Source organism: Scyliorhinus torazame, chromosome 5, assembly GCF_047496885.1.
Source record: "Scyliorhinus torazame isolate Kashiwa2021f chromosome 5, sScyTor2.1, whole genome shotgun sequence".
Lineage (NCBI taxonomy): Eukaryota > Metazoa > Chordata > Chondrichthyes > Carcharhiniformes > Scyliorhinidae > Scyliorhinus > Scyliorhinus torazame.
Window position 1 is genome coordinate 248,606,677 of NC_092711.1, and position 15,415 is coordinate 248,622,091.

The window sequence follows — 15,415 nt, forward strand, 5'->3', positions numbered from 1 at the left end:
ATGATGCACTTCCTGGATCAGCTGGAATTCCCGAATGTGGAGGAGCAGGAGAGGACAGGATTGGGGGCACAGATTGAGGTGGAGGAGGTGGTAAAAGGGATTGGGAGCATGCAGGCAGGGAAGGCCCCGGGACCAGATGGGTTCCCGGTGGAATTTTATAGGAAATACATGGACCTACTAGCCCCGCTTCTGACGAGAACCTTTAACGAGGCCAGGGAAAGGGGGACGTTGCCCCCGACGACATCGTTGCTCCTGAAGAGGGACAAAGACCCGCTGCAGTGCGGGTCTTACAGGCCTATCTCCCTTCTGAATGTAGATGCCAAGCTCTTGGCCAAGGTGATGGCGACGAGGATCGAGGATTATGTTCCAGGGGTGGTTCACGAGGATCAAACTGGGTTTGTTAAGGGGAGACAGTTGAACACTAATATACGGAGGCTGCTAGGTGTGATGATGATGTCCCCGCCGGAGGGAGAGGCGGAGATAGTGGTGGCGATGGACGCTGAGAAAGCATTTGATAGAGTGGAGTGGGATTACCTGTGGGAACTGTTGAGGAGATTTGGATTTGGAGAGGGGTTTATTGGGTGGGTTCAGCTTTTATATAGGGTCCCGGTGGCAAGTGTGATCACAAACAGGCAGAGATCTGACTACTTCCGTCTATATAGAGGGACAGGACAGGGGTGTCCCCTGTCCCCGATACTGTTTGCGTTGGCAATTGAGCCACTGGCCATAGCGCTGAGGGGCTCTAGGAAGTGGAGGGGAGTACTTAGGGGAGGAGAAGAGCACCGGGTGTCATTATACGCGGATGATTTGTTGTTCTATGTCGCGGACCCAGTGGAGGGGATGCCCGAGATAATGCAGACACTCAGGGAGTTTGGGGAATTTTCGGGATATCAACTGAATATGGGGAAGAGTGAGCTGTTTGTGATGCACCCTGGGGAACAGAGCAGGGGAATAGATGATTTGCCGCTGAGGAGAGTAACAAGGGATTTTCGGTACCTAGGGATCCAGATAGCCAGGACCTGGGGAACCTTGCATAAGCTTAATTTAGGAAGATTGGTGGAGCAGATGGAAGAGGATTTTAGGAGATGGGACATGGTGCCCCTGTCACTGGCGGGCAGGGTGCAGGCGGTCAAAATGGTGGTCCTTCCGCGATTTCTTTTTGTGTTCCAGTGCCTACCTGTGATGATTACCAAGGCTTTTTTCAAAAAAGTGGATAAGAGCGTTATGAGCTTTGTGTGGGCTGGGAAGACCCCAAGAGTGAAGAGGGGGTTTCTGCAGCGTAGCAGGGATAGGGGGGGACTGGCACTGCCGAGCTTAAGTGACTATTATTGGGCCGCCAATATATCAATGGTATGCAAGTGGATGGTGGAAGGGGAGGGAGCGGCGTGGAAAAGACTAGAGATGGCGTCCTGTGGGGGAACCTGCCTGCAAGCATTAGCGACGGCGCCTTTACCGTTCTCCCCGAAAAAGTACACCACAAGTCCAGTGGTGGTGGCAACACTGAAAATTTGGGGGCAGTGGAGATGGCATAAGGGAGTGACGGGTGCCTCGGGGAGGTCCCCGATAAGGAACAACCATAGGTTTGTCCCGGGGAAGATTTAAAGTCTGGCAGAGAGCAGGGATTGTGCAATTGAGGGATTTGTTCCTAGACGGGACGTTTGCGAGTCTGGGAGCACTGACGGAAAAATATGGGTTGCCACCGGGGAATGCATTTCGGTATATGCAACTGAGGGCTTTTGCGAGGCAACAGGTGAGGGAATTTCTGCAGCTCCCGGCGCAAGAGATTCAGGACAGGGTGATTTTGGGGGCATGGGTGGGGGATGGTAGGGTGTCAGATGTATACAGGGAAATGAGAGACGAGGGGGAGATCATGGTGGATGAGCTGAAGGGAAAATGTGAAGAGGAGCTGGGGGAAGATATCGAAGAGGGGCTGTGGGCAGATGCCCTAAGTAGGGTAAACTCTTCGTCCTCATGCGCCAGGCTCAGCCTGATACAATTCAAGGTTCTACACAGGGCGCATATGACTGGAGAAAGGTTAAGTAGATTTTTTGGAGTGGAAGACAGGTGCGGGAGATGCGCGGGAAGCCCAGCGAACCACACCCACATGTTTTGGTCACGCCCGGCACTACAGGGGTTCTGGGTGGGGGTGGCAAATGTGCTTTCGAAGGTGGTGGGGGTCCGGGTTGAGCCAGGCTGGGGGTTGGCTATATTCGGGGTTGCAGAAGAGCCGGGAGTGCAGGAGGCGAGAGAGGCTGATGTTTTGGCCTTTGCGTCCCTAGTAGCCCGGCGAAGGATATTGCTTATGTGGAAGGAAGCTAAGCCCCCGGGCGTGGAGGCCTGGATAAACGACATGGCAGGGTTTATAAAATTGGAGCGGATAAAGTACGCACTAAGAGGTTCGGCTCAAGGGTTCACCAGGCGGTGGCAACCGTTCCTTGACTATCTCGCAGAATAAGGGAAACGGAGAAGGTAGCAGCAGCAACCCGGGGGGGGGAGGGGAGGGCCCACGCGGGCCCTCAGGGGTTTCCTATAGTTGTTTGTATATTAGTTATTTATACTGGCGTGTGGGACTTTATTGTCTTGGAGAGTTATTTTGTTGTTGGCAGGTGCCGTTTAGTTAATATATAATTTATTTGTTAAAAAAAAAGGTCATTATTATTTATATTGTTTTAAAGTTGTAAAAAGGGGAAAATCCTGTACTGTTCTTGTTTGACCGAAAAAAAATTTGAATAAAATATATTTAAACTTTAAAAAATTTTTTTATTTTTTTATAAATGGAGAAATATTTCACAGATTAAAAACAAGACCAGTCAGAAATTAAAAAAACAAATAGAAACTAATTAAATAAAACAGAGATGCAGGCTAGGCGATGTGATGAGCCTGCACATTGTTGGAGCTGGTGGACCCCATTGTGGTTCCTAGCAAACTCATCTGTAGCAGCTGTTGGCTCAGGGAGGGGGAAGAATTACCTGGACACTGTTTCAGGAGTCAGTCACACCCTTGGAATAACTACCTTGAAATTGGCTAGTGGTCAGGGACAGAAGGGTGTGACCTGAAGCAGGAAGAGGGATTCAAGAGGTAGCAGGGTGCAGGAGTCTCAGCCCTTGTCCTTCAGGTTTGAGATTCTTCGTCGTTGATCACCATGGTACTATCGTTGATGGTCCTCACCATCGATCCCACCGCTGCCAACCATGTTATGATACGAGTTCTTTAGACGTCTCAATAATGGGGTCTTGAGATGACCGTTTATGAACATGAACCGTTTATTGGTAATCCTCAACTATTTACAGATCCCAGGTTACTGTCTTGCCTGATTCTGAACCCTGCAAGCAGGCTGCTTCTAGAGTGTTCTCTCCAGACTGTTCTCCCAGAGTTAATGAATTTAATCCTCTTTATTGTCACAAGTAGGCATTCATTAACATTGCAATGAAGCTACTGTGAAAAGCCCCTAGTAGCCACATTTCGACGCCTGTTCGGGTACACAGAGGGAGAATTCAGAATGTCCAATTCACCTAACAGCACCTCTTTTGGGACTTGTGGGAGGAAACCTATGGGGACAACGTACAGATTCCACACAGACAGTGACCCAAGCCGGGAATCGAACCTGGGACCCTGGAGCTGTGAAGCAACAGTGCTACTATTACCATGTGAGTTTATACATCATCCAACGGGAGGTGCTATTTTGCAATCTCACGCTAACACTTGCTCTGCTGAGCATCTTTACATTACAATAGCATGCAGGCACATACAACATCATATAACACACACCACCCTTATTTTTCTAGCTTGTTATCTTTCTGAAATATCAAATACACTTGAATATTTAGGTCCCATCCTTGGTCACCTTGCAACCACATCTTGGAAATACCTTTTGGGTCATAAATATTTATTTTTATTTGAGTTACTGTTATTAAATCTACCCTTACCTCATTTAGAGTGGAAGTCAAAACTTCAACTCCTTAAGGGTCTCAGAGCTTTTGCACAATGCACAGTGAGAGTGGGCAGTACATGCATTTTTTAAAAAGCTATTTGGGCTGAGAAGCGGCCCAGTGTGCCTGAGCATGAACAAATGCATAAAAACCCAAGACAGGTCTGGGAGCAGACCACCATTGAGGAGTGGATGGGGAGAGGATCCAACAGATGATTCACAGGGAGGGGACAGGATCAGAAAAAGATCCCAGTTCACCAAGAGAGAGAAGCAGGCTCCAAGCAGGAAAAAGGCAGTGGGGAGCAGACTTTGAATGAAGAAGGCAGCCAAAGATTGATGACTCCGTCCTGGGGGCTGCTGGGGAAAAGCAGTACTGTTCGGCTTACTGTGGTCCAAGAGCTGAAGCTGTGCCTGTGAGTTGGTGCTCGAGTACAGATTCTGGAATCCAGCGGAATGGAATGTCAAGAGATGAGACTGAAATCCTGCATGGTGGGCATCTGCTGTCTGAGCTGGGGCAACTTCTGAAGAGAATTTCCAGCTTAGATCTTCAAAAGATGAGCCAGAGTTTCAATGAGATTGGTTGACTCTGTTACCGATGTCTGGGGAAGATGTTGAGAAATCCATGGACTCTGTCTTGGTTTATCTGCCAATTATTGCACAGGGTGGTTTGTTCAACCATAGTTGGCTTGTTAATTCGCATACACTCAATCAAGGCATGTATTAGGTTTAAGATAGATATTGTAAATTGTTTCATCTTTCTGACCCTGTATAGTACAATTTATTTTTGTTTATTCAAAAGCCATGTTGTCTTGTGGCTTTATTCACTGAGCAAGTGTCTTAAATCTCAAACTTTAAACAAAATGTTATTTGTCTCTAACTGTTCTCTGTTCAAGGATCATATGAACAACCAATTGAGCCATTTTGCTACAAACGCTGCTTATATTCAGATCCAGAGCTTTCTTTCTGCCTTTTCGCCATTTACTGCGCACTTACATTTATAGTCTGTTCCTCTTGCCGCACTTTGGTTACCATTACCCATGTTGCTACTGTGATCTTGCCTTGTCCTTTCTCGTGAAATGACCACATCTCCCCTCACATTATCTATCCTCGGCCCACTGTTTGGATTAAAATCCTTTTTAACCGCTCTTGCCACACGATAAGAGAAAAGTATTGGAACACTGGTCCCATTACAGTTAAAATGAAGGCCATTCCAGTGATTTGGCTCTTATTTTCCCCAGTACTGATGCCAATGGCACATGAATCAAAACCCAGGTTGCTCAAAACATACCAGAATGTTTCCAATATGTGTCAACATCAACTGAAGTTTTGATGACCTTAAGTAACTGGATTACCAAATGTCAGAAATGTCCCCAATTCAAAGCTCTAGACAAATGTCACTTGGTAGTCTCAGCTCATTTCTTTAACATTTTTCAGAAAATATATTTGTACAAGGGAAGAAGGAAAGTTCTAACTGGCTGAATTAGCCTAGGAGATGAAAAAGTGGACATTCCTATTAGCAATGCACTGAAGCCTTTTGCTGCTCCATCCTTTAGCTGTGATTGGCTAAATGTTCTTACAAAATAACTAAACATTTCCAATAAACAATTTGTTACTCTCTTGTTTTTTATGTACTTACTTGGATTTGGAGGAAAAAGTGTGCAGCTTTTACAATGGATGATCTCCTTGATGACAAGCATGTCTGGATGAATTCCAGGTGGGACAATGCCCAGTCCAGGCATAATTGGGTTCATTGGTGCCATTCCAGTCATCATGCGAAGGCTTCGGTCAAACTCTGCAAAGAAAGATACAGAAATGAAAACCATAGAACCCGACAGTGCAGAAGGAGGCCAGTCGGCCCATCAATCTGCACCAACCCTCTGAAAGAGCATCCTATTTAGGACCAATCCCACACCCTATCCCTGTAACCCCACCTAGGGGCAATTTCGCGTATTCAATGCACCTAACCTGCACATTTTTGTACTGTGGGAGGAAACTGGAGCACCGGAGGAAATCCACACAGAGACAAGGAGAAAGTTCAAACTCCACACAGACAGTCATCTAAGGCCGGAATTGAACCCAGGTCCCTGGCGCTGTGAAGCAGCAGTGCTAACCACTTTGCCACTGTGCCATTCCTTTGATAGAAAGTTACAGTACAGAAGGAGGCCATTCTGCCCAACTTGACCACACCAACCCACAGAGACCCAGGTGTCCCTTCTAATCCCACCTTCCTACACCCAGTCCTTAGCCTTGTATCTTACAGCCCTTAAGGTCTAGATCAAGGTACTTTTAAAAAGAGATTCGGGTCTCTGCCTCCACCACAAAATTGGGCAGTGAATTCCAGACTCCCACTACCCTCTGCGTAAAAAAGTTCTTCCTCATGACCTCTCTACACCTTCTGCCACTTATCTTGAATCTATGCCCCCGGTTCAAGAATTCTTCAGCAAGGGAAACAATTTTATCTTGTCCACTCCATCTCTTCCCCTCATAATTTTGTACACTTCAATTAAGTCACCCCTCAGCTTTCTTTGTTCCAAGGCGAATAACCCCAACCTATCCAATCTCTCCTCATAGCTACACTTTTCAAGTCCTGGCAACATTCTTGTAAACCTCCTCTGCACTCTCTCCAGAACAATGACGTCCTTCCTGTAATGTGGTGACCAGAACGGCACACAATACTCCAGTTGCGGCTTCATGTTTAATAACCATCACTTGCACTTTGATAGGTCAAATTTCTATTGGTCTTTCTTCAGCATTCATTTGTATGTTTAAAGTCAAAATCTTTGTCCTCAAGTACAAACTAATACTCATCCTTTTTTTTCCTACAGTCCTATCTTCTTCACTTCTGATGCTGACCTAATTGATTCTCTTTCTGCTCTGCCTGCAATCCTAATTCCTAATGATGTGGGCATTTATCCAATAGTGAGCATAATATGAATGGGTTCACCATTGTGTTTGAAAAGAAAAAGAGCTAAACAGCTTAAATGCTACATTTATGTTAAATTGACTTCAATATTGAGATTAGCCACAGTAAACTGGAAAAATCTCTGAATGGGCAAAACAACAGATGTTGAGTGGAAGAAATTCAAAAAAATAAGTGGTTATACAGAAGAGATTTATGCCTTAAGGGGCAAGAGCTCGACTTGTCAAAAAGCCATGGCCAATTAAAAAGGTAACATAACATGAAAGTTTTTAAAAAGCATGTTAGAAAAAGCATAACACACGTAATTGAGCACAGTAACAAGTCTGACAACACCAGGTTAACAGGTTTGTTTGGAGTCACTGGGCGCTATTCTCCGATGCCGCGCCGGTTGGGAGAATCGGCAGGCGCGCCATTTTTCCACGCGACGCCGGTCCGACGCCCTCCCGCAATTCACCCAAGCAGCGAGATCAGCCCCGTCGAGTTCTGCGCGGCGCAGGCCGGAGAATCGCCCGAGACACCCAAAATGGCGATTCTCCGCTTCCCCCGTTATTCTCTGGCCCGGATGGGCTGAAGTCCCGACGTCGTGACCCCAGTTCACGCCTTCACCGTTCACACCTGGGACATAAACTCGTCAGCCAGTCGTTCTGGCTGACGCTGAGCAGTGAGGAGGTGAACGGACAGTTCCGGAGCTCCTGCAGACCGGGTCGGCTTACCAGAGAATGCTGCGGCCAACGGAGGGGTGGGGTGAGGGAGTGTGTGGAGGTGGGAGGGGGGTGAGCGAGGGAGTGAAGGTGGGAGGGGGGGGGGGTGAGTGAGGGAGTGGAGGTGGGAAGGGGGTGAGGGAGGGAGTGGAGGTGGGGGGGGGGGGGGGTGAGGGAGGGAGTGGAGGTGGGAGGGGTGGTGAGGGAGAGTGTGGAGGGTGTCGTCCATTCGCTGATGCCACATGCGGGCCACCTTGATATGGCAGGACGGTGACAAGGATACGGCCGCAGGTTGTCGTGTGGCTGATGGGCACAGGCGACTGGCTCACTGGTGAGGAGGACGGTGTGAACTGACCGTTGGACGCAGACAGTGACCAGGTGTTAGGCTGGCTGCATATCTGCAGCGCGACCAGGCCACCGGGGCACACAGGTATCCCATGCAACCGGGCTGGCGAGGTGTGGAAGAACCTCCGTGTAACATGTCGTTTCTCTGCCCCCCACCACCCTCCTGCAGGTCACCATATATGCCAACCACACAGCGATGTTCACTGCCGTGGTTGGAGTCACAGCTCTGCAGGTGGCCATCCAGCAGCATAGACTCAGATGGGCCACAGTGGCTGCAGATGCAGCGGTTGCTGCTGCAGCAGAGGGGATGGCCGCGGAGTGGCCCGTCGTCGACACGCAGGTCGCAGGCGCTCCGACCCGGAATGTCCAGGGGGACGCCGAGGGGAACATTGACCCCCCGACGGCGAGGAATGCACAGGAAGCGGGTACTGATATCGAAGTGCTTGGGGGGGGGGGGGGGGGGGGGGGGGGAGGAGGGAGGGGAGGAGGAGGAGCAGGAGCCACTGCTGGTGGTGCCAGGGCGCCACAGGTTCTGGAACAAGTTGGCGAATGGCCTTCACTTTGTGGAAGCCCTCCTTTGACCCTCGGATGGCGAATTTGATTTTCTCCAGGTGGATAAATTCTGACAGGTTTGCCAGCCAGTCTGCAGCTGTGGGCGGTGCTGCTGATCGCCAGCCGAGCAGGGTTCTTCAATGGTCTATTAGGGAAGCAAAGGCAAGCCCTCTGGCTGGTTCAATAGCCCAAAGACTGCCACTTTCAGGCTTGGCTTGAACCTCACCCTCTGAATCTGCATGGGCAGGGATGCAACTACTTGCTCCATACAAGTAGATGATGAGGGATCAGTGCAATTGTGGCACAACTCTGGACTATGGAACCCTTCATATCAACCAGGCTAAGATCTGCTGCAGGAGGTACCTCGTTTCCCCACTCAGCATCTCAAGAGGCCGTTGAATGGATAGCCAAATTAGATATCCCATTATAAGACTTAGCCATTATATGAAAGGAATAAGTTCAGGAACTTGGTGAGAGTATTGAAGCTGCCTTAACTATAATCTGCCAAATTACTCTCAATTCTGGAACTGCTCTTTTAGACGGGAAAATTACAGATGTCACTCTACTAAAGGTGACAGAGGGAAACAAGGAATTATAGACCAGTTATCTTAAAATATGCTGTCAGGAAATTACTCAAATCCACAGTTAAGGACGATGTGACTGAACACGTTGAAAATTTCAGTTGATCAAAGAGCCAGCATTGATTTGTGAAGGATGGGGCATGTCTGGAAACTTGACTGAATTTTTTGAAGAAGTGACTGAAGTCCTGGACAGCAGAATGTCTATGGATGTTCTGTATATGAATTTGCAGAGATAACTGATGTCTCATGCAAGGGAATCTTAGCTAAAGTTGCAGCTCAAGGAATTAAAGATAAGTTACTGATCTGCTTAGGAAACTGGATGAACAGCAAGAGGATAGTTAATGAACAGGTACTCTAATTAGCAGGATGTGGCTAAGGTCATCGAATTGGCAGGATGTGACTAAGGTCATCCCAAAAGAATCTGTGCAGAAGCCTCAATTATTCACATTTACTAACTTAGATGATGGAGTAGAAAGACACAGATCCAAATTTGCCAATGACACAAAAGGTGGCATTATTAGCAGTGGTAGTGAAAGTACAATATTACCAAGAAATATTAACAAATTAAGTGAATGGGCAAAAATGTGTCAAATGGATGTTCAGGTGCACAGATGTAATCCACTTTGAGCTTAAGAAGAATAAATGCAAGATGCAGCAAACAGTGGAGGTCCCGAGACACTTTGGCATCCATATACATAGAAGAACATGTAATGTTTTGTTTCTCTTTAAGGGACCCATTTTAAGCCAGCCTAGTTTCTTGCAATGCAGCAATGTCCACACTGAGGCATGTAACGTTTCTGTTGAGTTATCTTGCGTGTTTCAACCACCCGCAGAAGGTCGTCAATAAGGCCATGATGCATGGTCCTTATGTTCCAGCTTATGATGAAAAATCTAGTATCTTTTTTGTTGAGTTTGTTTTGCTTGGTGCATAGATTATCGACCCTCCTATCGAGAGATGACTGGCTCTTTAACGTCCAAGCACTCATTGAAGCAAGTAAGGTAAGGTGGAACAACAGCAAACTGACTGGATTGCTCAACTTTGGGCAGGCGGTAGCTATCCAATGAGACACTGTGATCTCTCCCACCATTGGAAGTAACTCCAGGCACTCTTATGCCAATCGAACACAATAACCAATAATTATGGTTTCCTCAATTGTGCCAACTTTAAACCATGAAAATATATATTTAAATAAAGCATACCAGTATATTTATTAACACCTTTAGGAATCTACTTCTTCAGTTCTCCTTTTCCAAGAATATTGATCAATAATCTAGTACCCTTGGAAATTTCTTGTCTCCATATTCTGTGAACATTTATTAATCTGACCTCAGACTATCACAAACAATTTGATGTATTTTGGTTTCTTTTAGAATCAGAAAGGAGAGTTACAATTTTGGCAGTTAATTCTTCACTTCAAGGCTTCCATGTTTACAATATAAAAAACAAACAAAAGTACATTGGCAAATTTAGCAAAGAAAGATGAAATTAAGAGTTGATTTAAATGGAAAATGTGACTGTAATCAAGCAACTTGATTCCAAATGGGTGACTTGTGTTCCAATCTGAGCCGGTTGAATCAGAGTCTGTACAATTGCCAATTTTATCAGTAATCGTAAAATGGAAAACTGTTCAGAGGATTCATCTCTTTTTGTTGCTTGTGCTTACTGTTGACTAGTAAGGAAACAATGGGCTGGATTCTTCTGTCCCACCTGTTGCAAGAATGCCACGGTGCGGGACGCGGACAATGGAGAAGCCCATTGACCTCAGGCGGGATTCTCCAGTCGCTGGGCGGGCAAGGTTGGAGAATCCCGCCCAATATTGATATTGTCTGTGTATATAGGTTTTTCAACTGAGCACTACATTAAACATTGTTCATGGCAGGAGAAGGTCTTTGCTCTATTTTGTCATCCGCATGATTCACTTGTTGCATTTTTAAAAACCCGGAATCCCATTTGTCGATGAGAACTTGTTCTGTTCCTTCTTGAGACTGACTGAGCTTTCTTTTTCATAGTAAACATGTCAAAGATTACAAAAGGGTTGTTTTTCTATAAAGGGAGAGACAGAGCTCTGGGTTTCTTTTTGCATTTTATCCAGATTTTACTTTTCTTCCTCAACATGATGCCGCCACTCCTTCCCCCAACATCTCATGATAGAAACAATGCTCGATTCAGGATGAACCTTTTAGTGTTTAATTTTTCCCTTTGTGAAAATGAGAATTCAATTTCAGTGATGTCATAATCAGCATTGTTAACTCTTGAATACTTTGTTTTGTTCAAATCAAATCAGTCACAATAGTATGGGAAATATCTGCAGAGAATAACTGAGATAACTGAGATAGCAATGCCTTTTAAACATTGGATAAAAGCAAATTACTGTGGATGCTGGAATCTGAAACCAAAGAGAAAATGCTGGAAAATCTCAGCAGGTCTGGCAGCATCTGTCGGGAGAGAAAAGAGCTAACGTTTCGAGTCCAGATGACCCTTTGTAAAAGCTATGGCCTCTTTTAAACATGTCTCTTTTACAAGGGTGTGCATTTATTATGATTAGAAATCCACTTAGAGTCAGCACAAAGGTTTTCTACAAAGATTCACTACAAGACACTTTGCGTATTTATGCCAATTGGAGGAGTTGTTACGTTGAAATAAATAAGATATTCTTGATAAAAGTCACCAAGATAAAAGAACCACAATCTGATACAAGATCAAAAGCATAATTTGAATACTGAAGTTAAGGAGGGAAACAATTCAGACCCTACCTCGCCATACCGTATTAAGTTTACAGGTGGGAGTATGGCAATGACACTGCAAACACTACCATATTGAAGCTGGCAAGATAGTATTGATAAAGATGTCAGCCTTGATTCAGTGGCAGCATACCGACTTCCAAGTCAGAAGGCATATGTTCAAACTCTGTTCCAGAGACTTGAGCATATAACCCAAGATGAGATTTCAGTGCAACACTAAGGGAGGTGTTGCCTTTTTAATGAGGTGTTGAGCCATCTTTGTATGTTCTCTCAGGTGTGCACTAAGTACCCCATGGTATCTTCCTAAAATGAGAAGGGGAGCTCTCTTGGTTCTCTGGCCAACATTTATTCCTCAATTAACATCACTAAAACAGATCATCTGTTCATTACAGCTTTTGGAACCTTGCTGTGTGCAAAATTGGCTGCAGCATTTCTCCACATTTCAAGTGATTAGTTTTAGTAGCCAGCATGTGAAACCAAGGAATGCATTTTTCAGCCTGGGCTATTTGCTAGTGGTTTGCCCGGGGAAGTCCCTAGGAAGTTAATGTGCTTTTGCAGCCTGTAGAGATAATGGGCGTGATCCACCCAAATGGGAAGAGAGTCCCATAGCGCAATTAGCCAGGTGTTTCCCACACACCCCGCTATCTAACGCCTGTCCGAGTAGTTCAGAGGCTTCAGCTGGGAATGCGCAGCCAAGGCTGCACTTTGCCTCTTTCCTTGCACAGAGCAGCTCCACTCGCTTGAACTCTTCAGTGCAGGGGGAAATCGGGATGCCATTTAAAAGTGCCGTGCTGATCTTGAGCTCCCAACATGACCCCCGAAACCCCCAAGCCCCAACTCACGTATAAGGGTATCCTTGGCCACCCCCCACCCCCCGCGCAGGGCACCTCCCAGCCCGATTACCACTGCATGCAAAGTGCCAGCTTGGCACCATGGCATAGCCAGGGTGCTACCCTGTCCAGAGGGCAAAATCCTAGGCGACCCCCAAAAGTGCAGTTCCGTCTGGTCCCCATTTGTGGAGACCAGTGCAGGAGGTCTCCAAGGCTAGGTCCCAGGCCTTGGTTAGATCTTGGGAACGCATATTAGAATGAGACCAATATGCTGATTTGCCAGAAAGTGATCGGGTCCACAATGGGCAGGATTCTCATCTCGAGATCGCATCAGATCTCACGAGGTGAGCCGGGTAGATCCCGGAAGCGGAAACTCCCGGCGTCCATGAGCCACACTGCACTGCTTTTCGAGAGCAGCACAAATGGTAGATGTCGCCCAATTTGTTTTCAGCTGGACGAGATGAGGTAATTTCTGGGTGGAGGTCAGAAAGGCAGTGAGTTTGGAGAGTTTTTGACAGAGAGATGAGCAACGTTCTGATCTGCCTGACTCTAGCCCATAATTCTTTCCAAGGCGGATAATTAAAATAAAGGGTAATAATATTTTAAAGTAGAGCAATCTTGTCTGAAGACAAGGAAGAGGCTGAAATAACCTAGTTGAAGCAGTTATTTGAAGACATGCAGCCAACGTCTGAAGGTGTTCCAACCGGAGCCAAATCTGTTTTATAAAGCAAGTATTTTTCTATGCCCTGCTACTTGTAAACTGGATTAAGAGCGGTATGTTTCTTTTCTTGTTGTTCAATGGGAAATTGTATAGTTGTGTTAAGGAGTAATTGTACACTGTTCTTTTCAGGTGCAAAGTTAAAAGTTTAATATTACATTCATAATAAAGTTTTAACTTAGAAATACCAAAGCCCTATTTTTTCATGCAATCACTTCTGGAGCAAATAATTATTTCCGTACAGTCTTAAAATGAACTAAAATGTTGTTGTTTCAGTCCAGTATCCTAGTCAGTATTGGGGTCTGGTCTGGGATCATAATAAATGCATATAAAAAAGGAGAAAATGCTGGAAATACTCATGCTTGGCAGTATTTGTGGAGAGAGAAACAGAATTAACATTTCAGGTTGATGACTTTCATGTTAGTGATGTTGAGAAAGCCATTCAGGAAAGTGGAAAAATTTAATTTGTGGGACCAATAGGAGTATTCGAATGGACCTTACAAGGGAAGCGGTCTTCCTGTTGATTCCCTTTATTTTTTGACGTAATCATTTTGATCCATGAATGCTTTTTTAAAAAAAAATTTAAAGTACCCAATACATTTTGTTTTCCAATTAAGGGGCAATTTAGCATGGCCAATCCACCTACTCTGCACATCTTTGGGTTGTGGGGGTGAGACCCACACAGACACGTAGAGGATGTGCATACACCACACGCACGGTGACCCAGGGTCGGGACCGAACATGGGTTTTCGCCGCCGTGAGGCAACAGTGGTAACCACTGCACCACCTTGCCGCCCTTATCCATGGATGCTTAATGGACATGTATCTTTATCAAGCAGCAGAGAGAATGAGAAATTCAAAAAGTTGCAGCATTGTATATGGCGCTAGTTTTCGAGCAGCAGAACTCTGACATTGTGGCTCCCTGGATCAATTGGTTAGCTGGTGGCCAATGAATTGCCCAAAAGGCCAGGGGCGGGATTCTCTAACCCCATGGCAGAGTGTCCACTGCGTCGTAAACGCCTTCGCGGTTTAAGACGGCGTGAACGGACCGAGCCGAGGACTAATTCTGGCCCCTACAGGGGACCAGCACGGCACTGGAGTGGTTCACGCCGCTTCAGCTGCCGATTCCGGCGCAAACTGTGCGCCGCGGGATCCGCGCATGCGCAGCGGCGCCGACGCGCACATGCGCAGTGGCCTCCTACAACGCGCCAGCTCCGACGCAACATGAAGCCCAGGGGCCGGCGTAGGAAAGGAGGCCCCCACCCAGAGAGGCCGGCCCGTCGGCCAGGCCACATCGGAGGCCCCTCCGGGGTCGGACCCCCCAATAGGCCGCCCCCCCGACCCTTCAACGCCGAGTTCCCGGCGGCTGAGAGCATCTGTGGAAGGCGCCGGCAGGACTCGCCGTTTTTACGACGGCCGCTCGGCCCAACCCGGGCGGAGAATCAGCGGGCCGGATGCGTAGAGCGGCCCCTGACAGGCGCCGCGTCAACCACGTCGGCGTGGTTGAATCGCGTGCTGGCATCGGGGCGGCGTGGCGCGATTCGCGCCGGTCGCGGGGATTCTCCGGCCCTGTCCCGTGCTGAGAGAATCCCGCCCCATATTCTGCCCAATAGCATTTGAGTGACTGGGACCTACTCGAGTGGGATGATTTGCAGAGAGCCAAGGAAAGCAGAGTTAGGTCCTGGATACTCAAGGAAGAAAGGGTTGCGAGTGCCTGCTCTCTCCCTCTCCAGAAATGTTGTGAGCTGCTGAATTTCTGAAACTGCAGAGACCTGAATGAATCTACAGTGAAAACCATTACAGTCTGAAGACAGAGACCTTGGCCTGAAAGTCAAATTTGAAGGAAGGTGTTTAAAGACAAACATCTGAAACAAAGACTCTTTATCCTTTTACTTATTATTTTCACCCCTCTTCCCCACTGTGTTTGTATGGCTTGTGTTTGTGTGTGGAGGGTGGTGAGAAGTTAAAGTGGGGGGTTAGGAAATAGTCAACCAGTTGTATTTGCTGCATATTTCATTATAGTTCTTGTGATAAATAAAAAGTAATTGTGATAAAATTTACAAACCTGGTGACTGCAATTGTTGGGCCGCCAAGGGCC

General features: G+C 46.8%; 1 protein-coding gene across 3 annotated transcripts in view; it reads right to left on the reverse strand.

The window, feature by feature from the left end:
* LOC140421025 (ecto-NOX disulfide-thiol exchanger 2-like) overlaps window positions 1-15,415 on the reverse strand; it is a 347,774-nt gene that overhangs the window by 97,642 nt on the left and 234,717 nt on the right. For all 3 annotated transcript variants that reach the window (XM_072505320.1, XM_072505318.1, XM_072505319.1), the window contains one exon: window positions 5,565-5,720. In XM_072505320.1, the coding sequence (XP_072361421.1) occupies window positions 5,565-5,720 (156 nt within the window). The remainder of the gene's footprint in view (window positions 1-5,564; window positions 5,721-15,415) is intronic.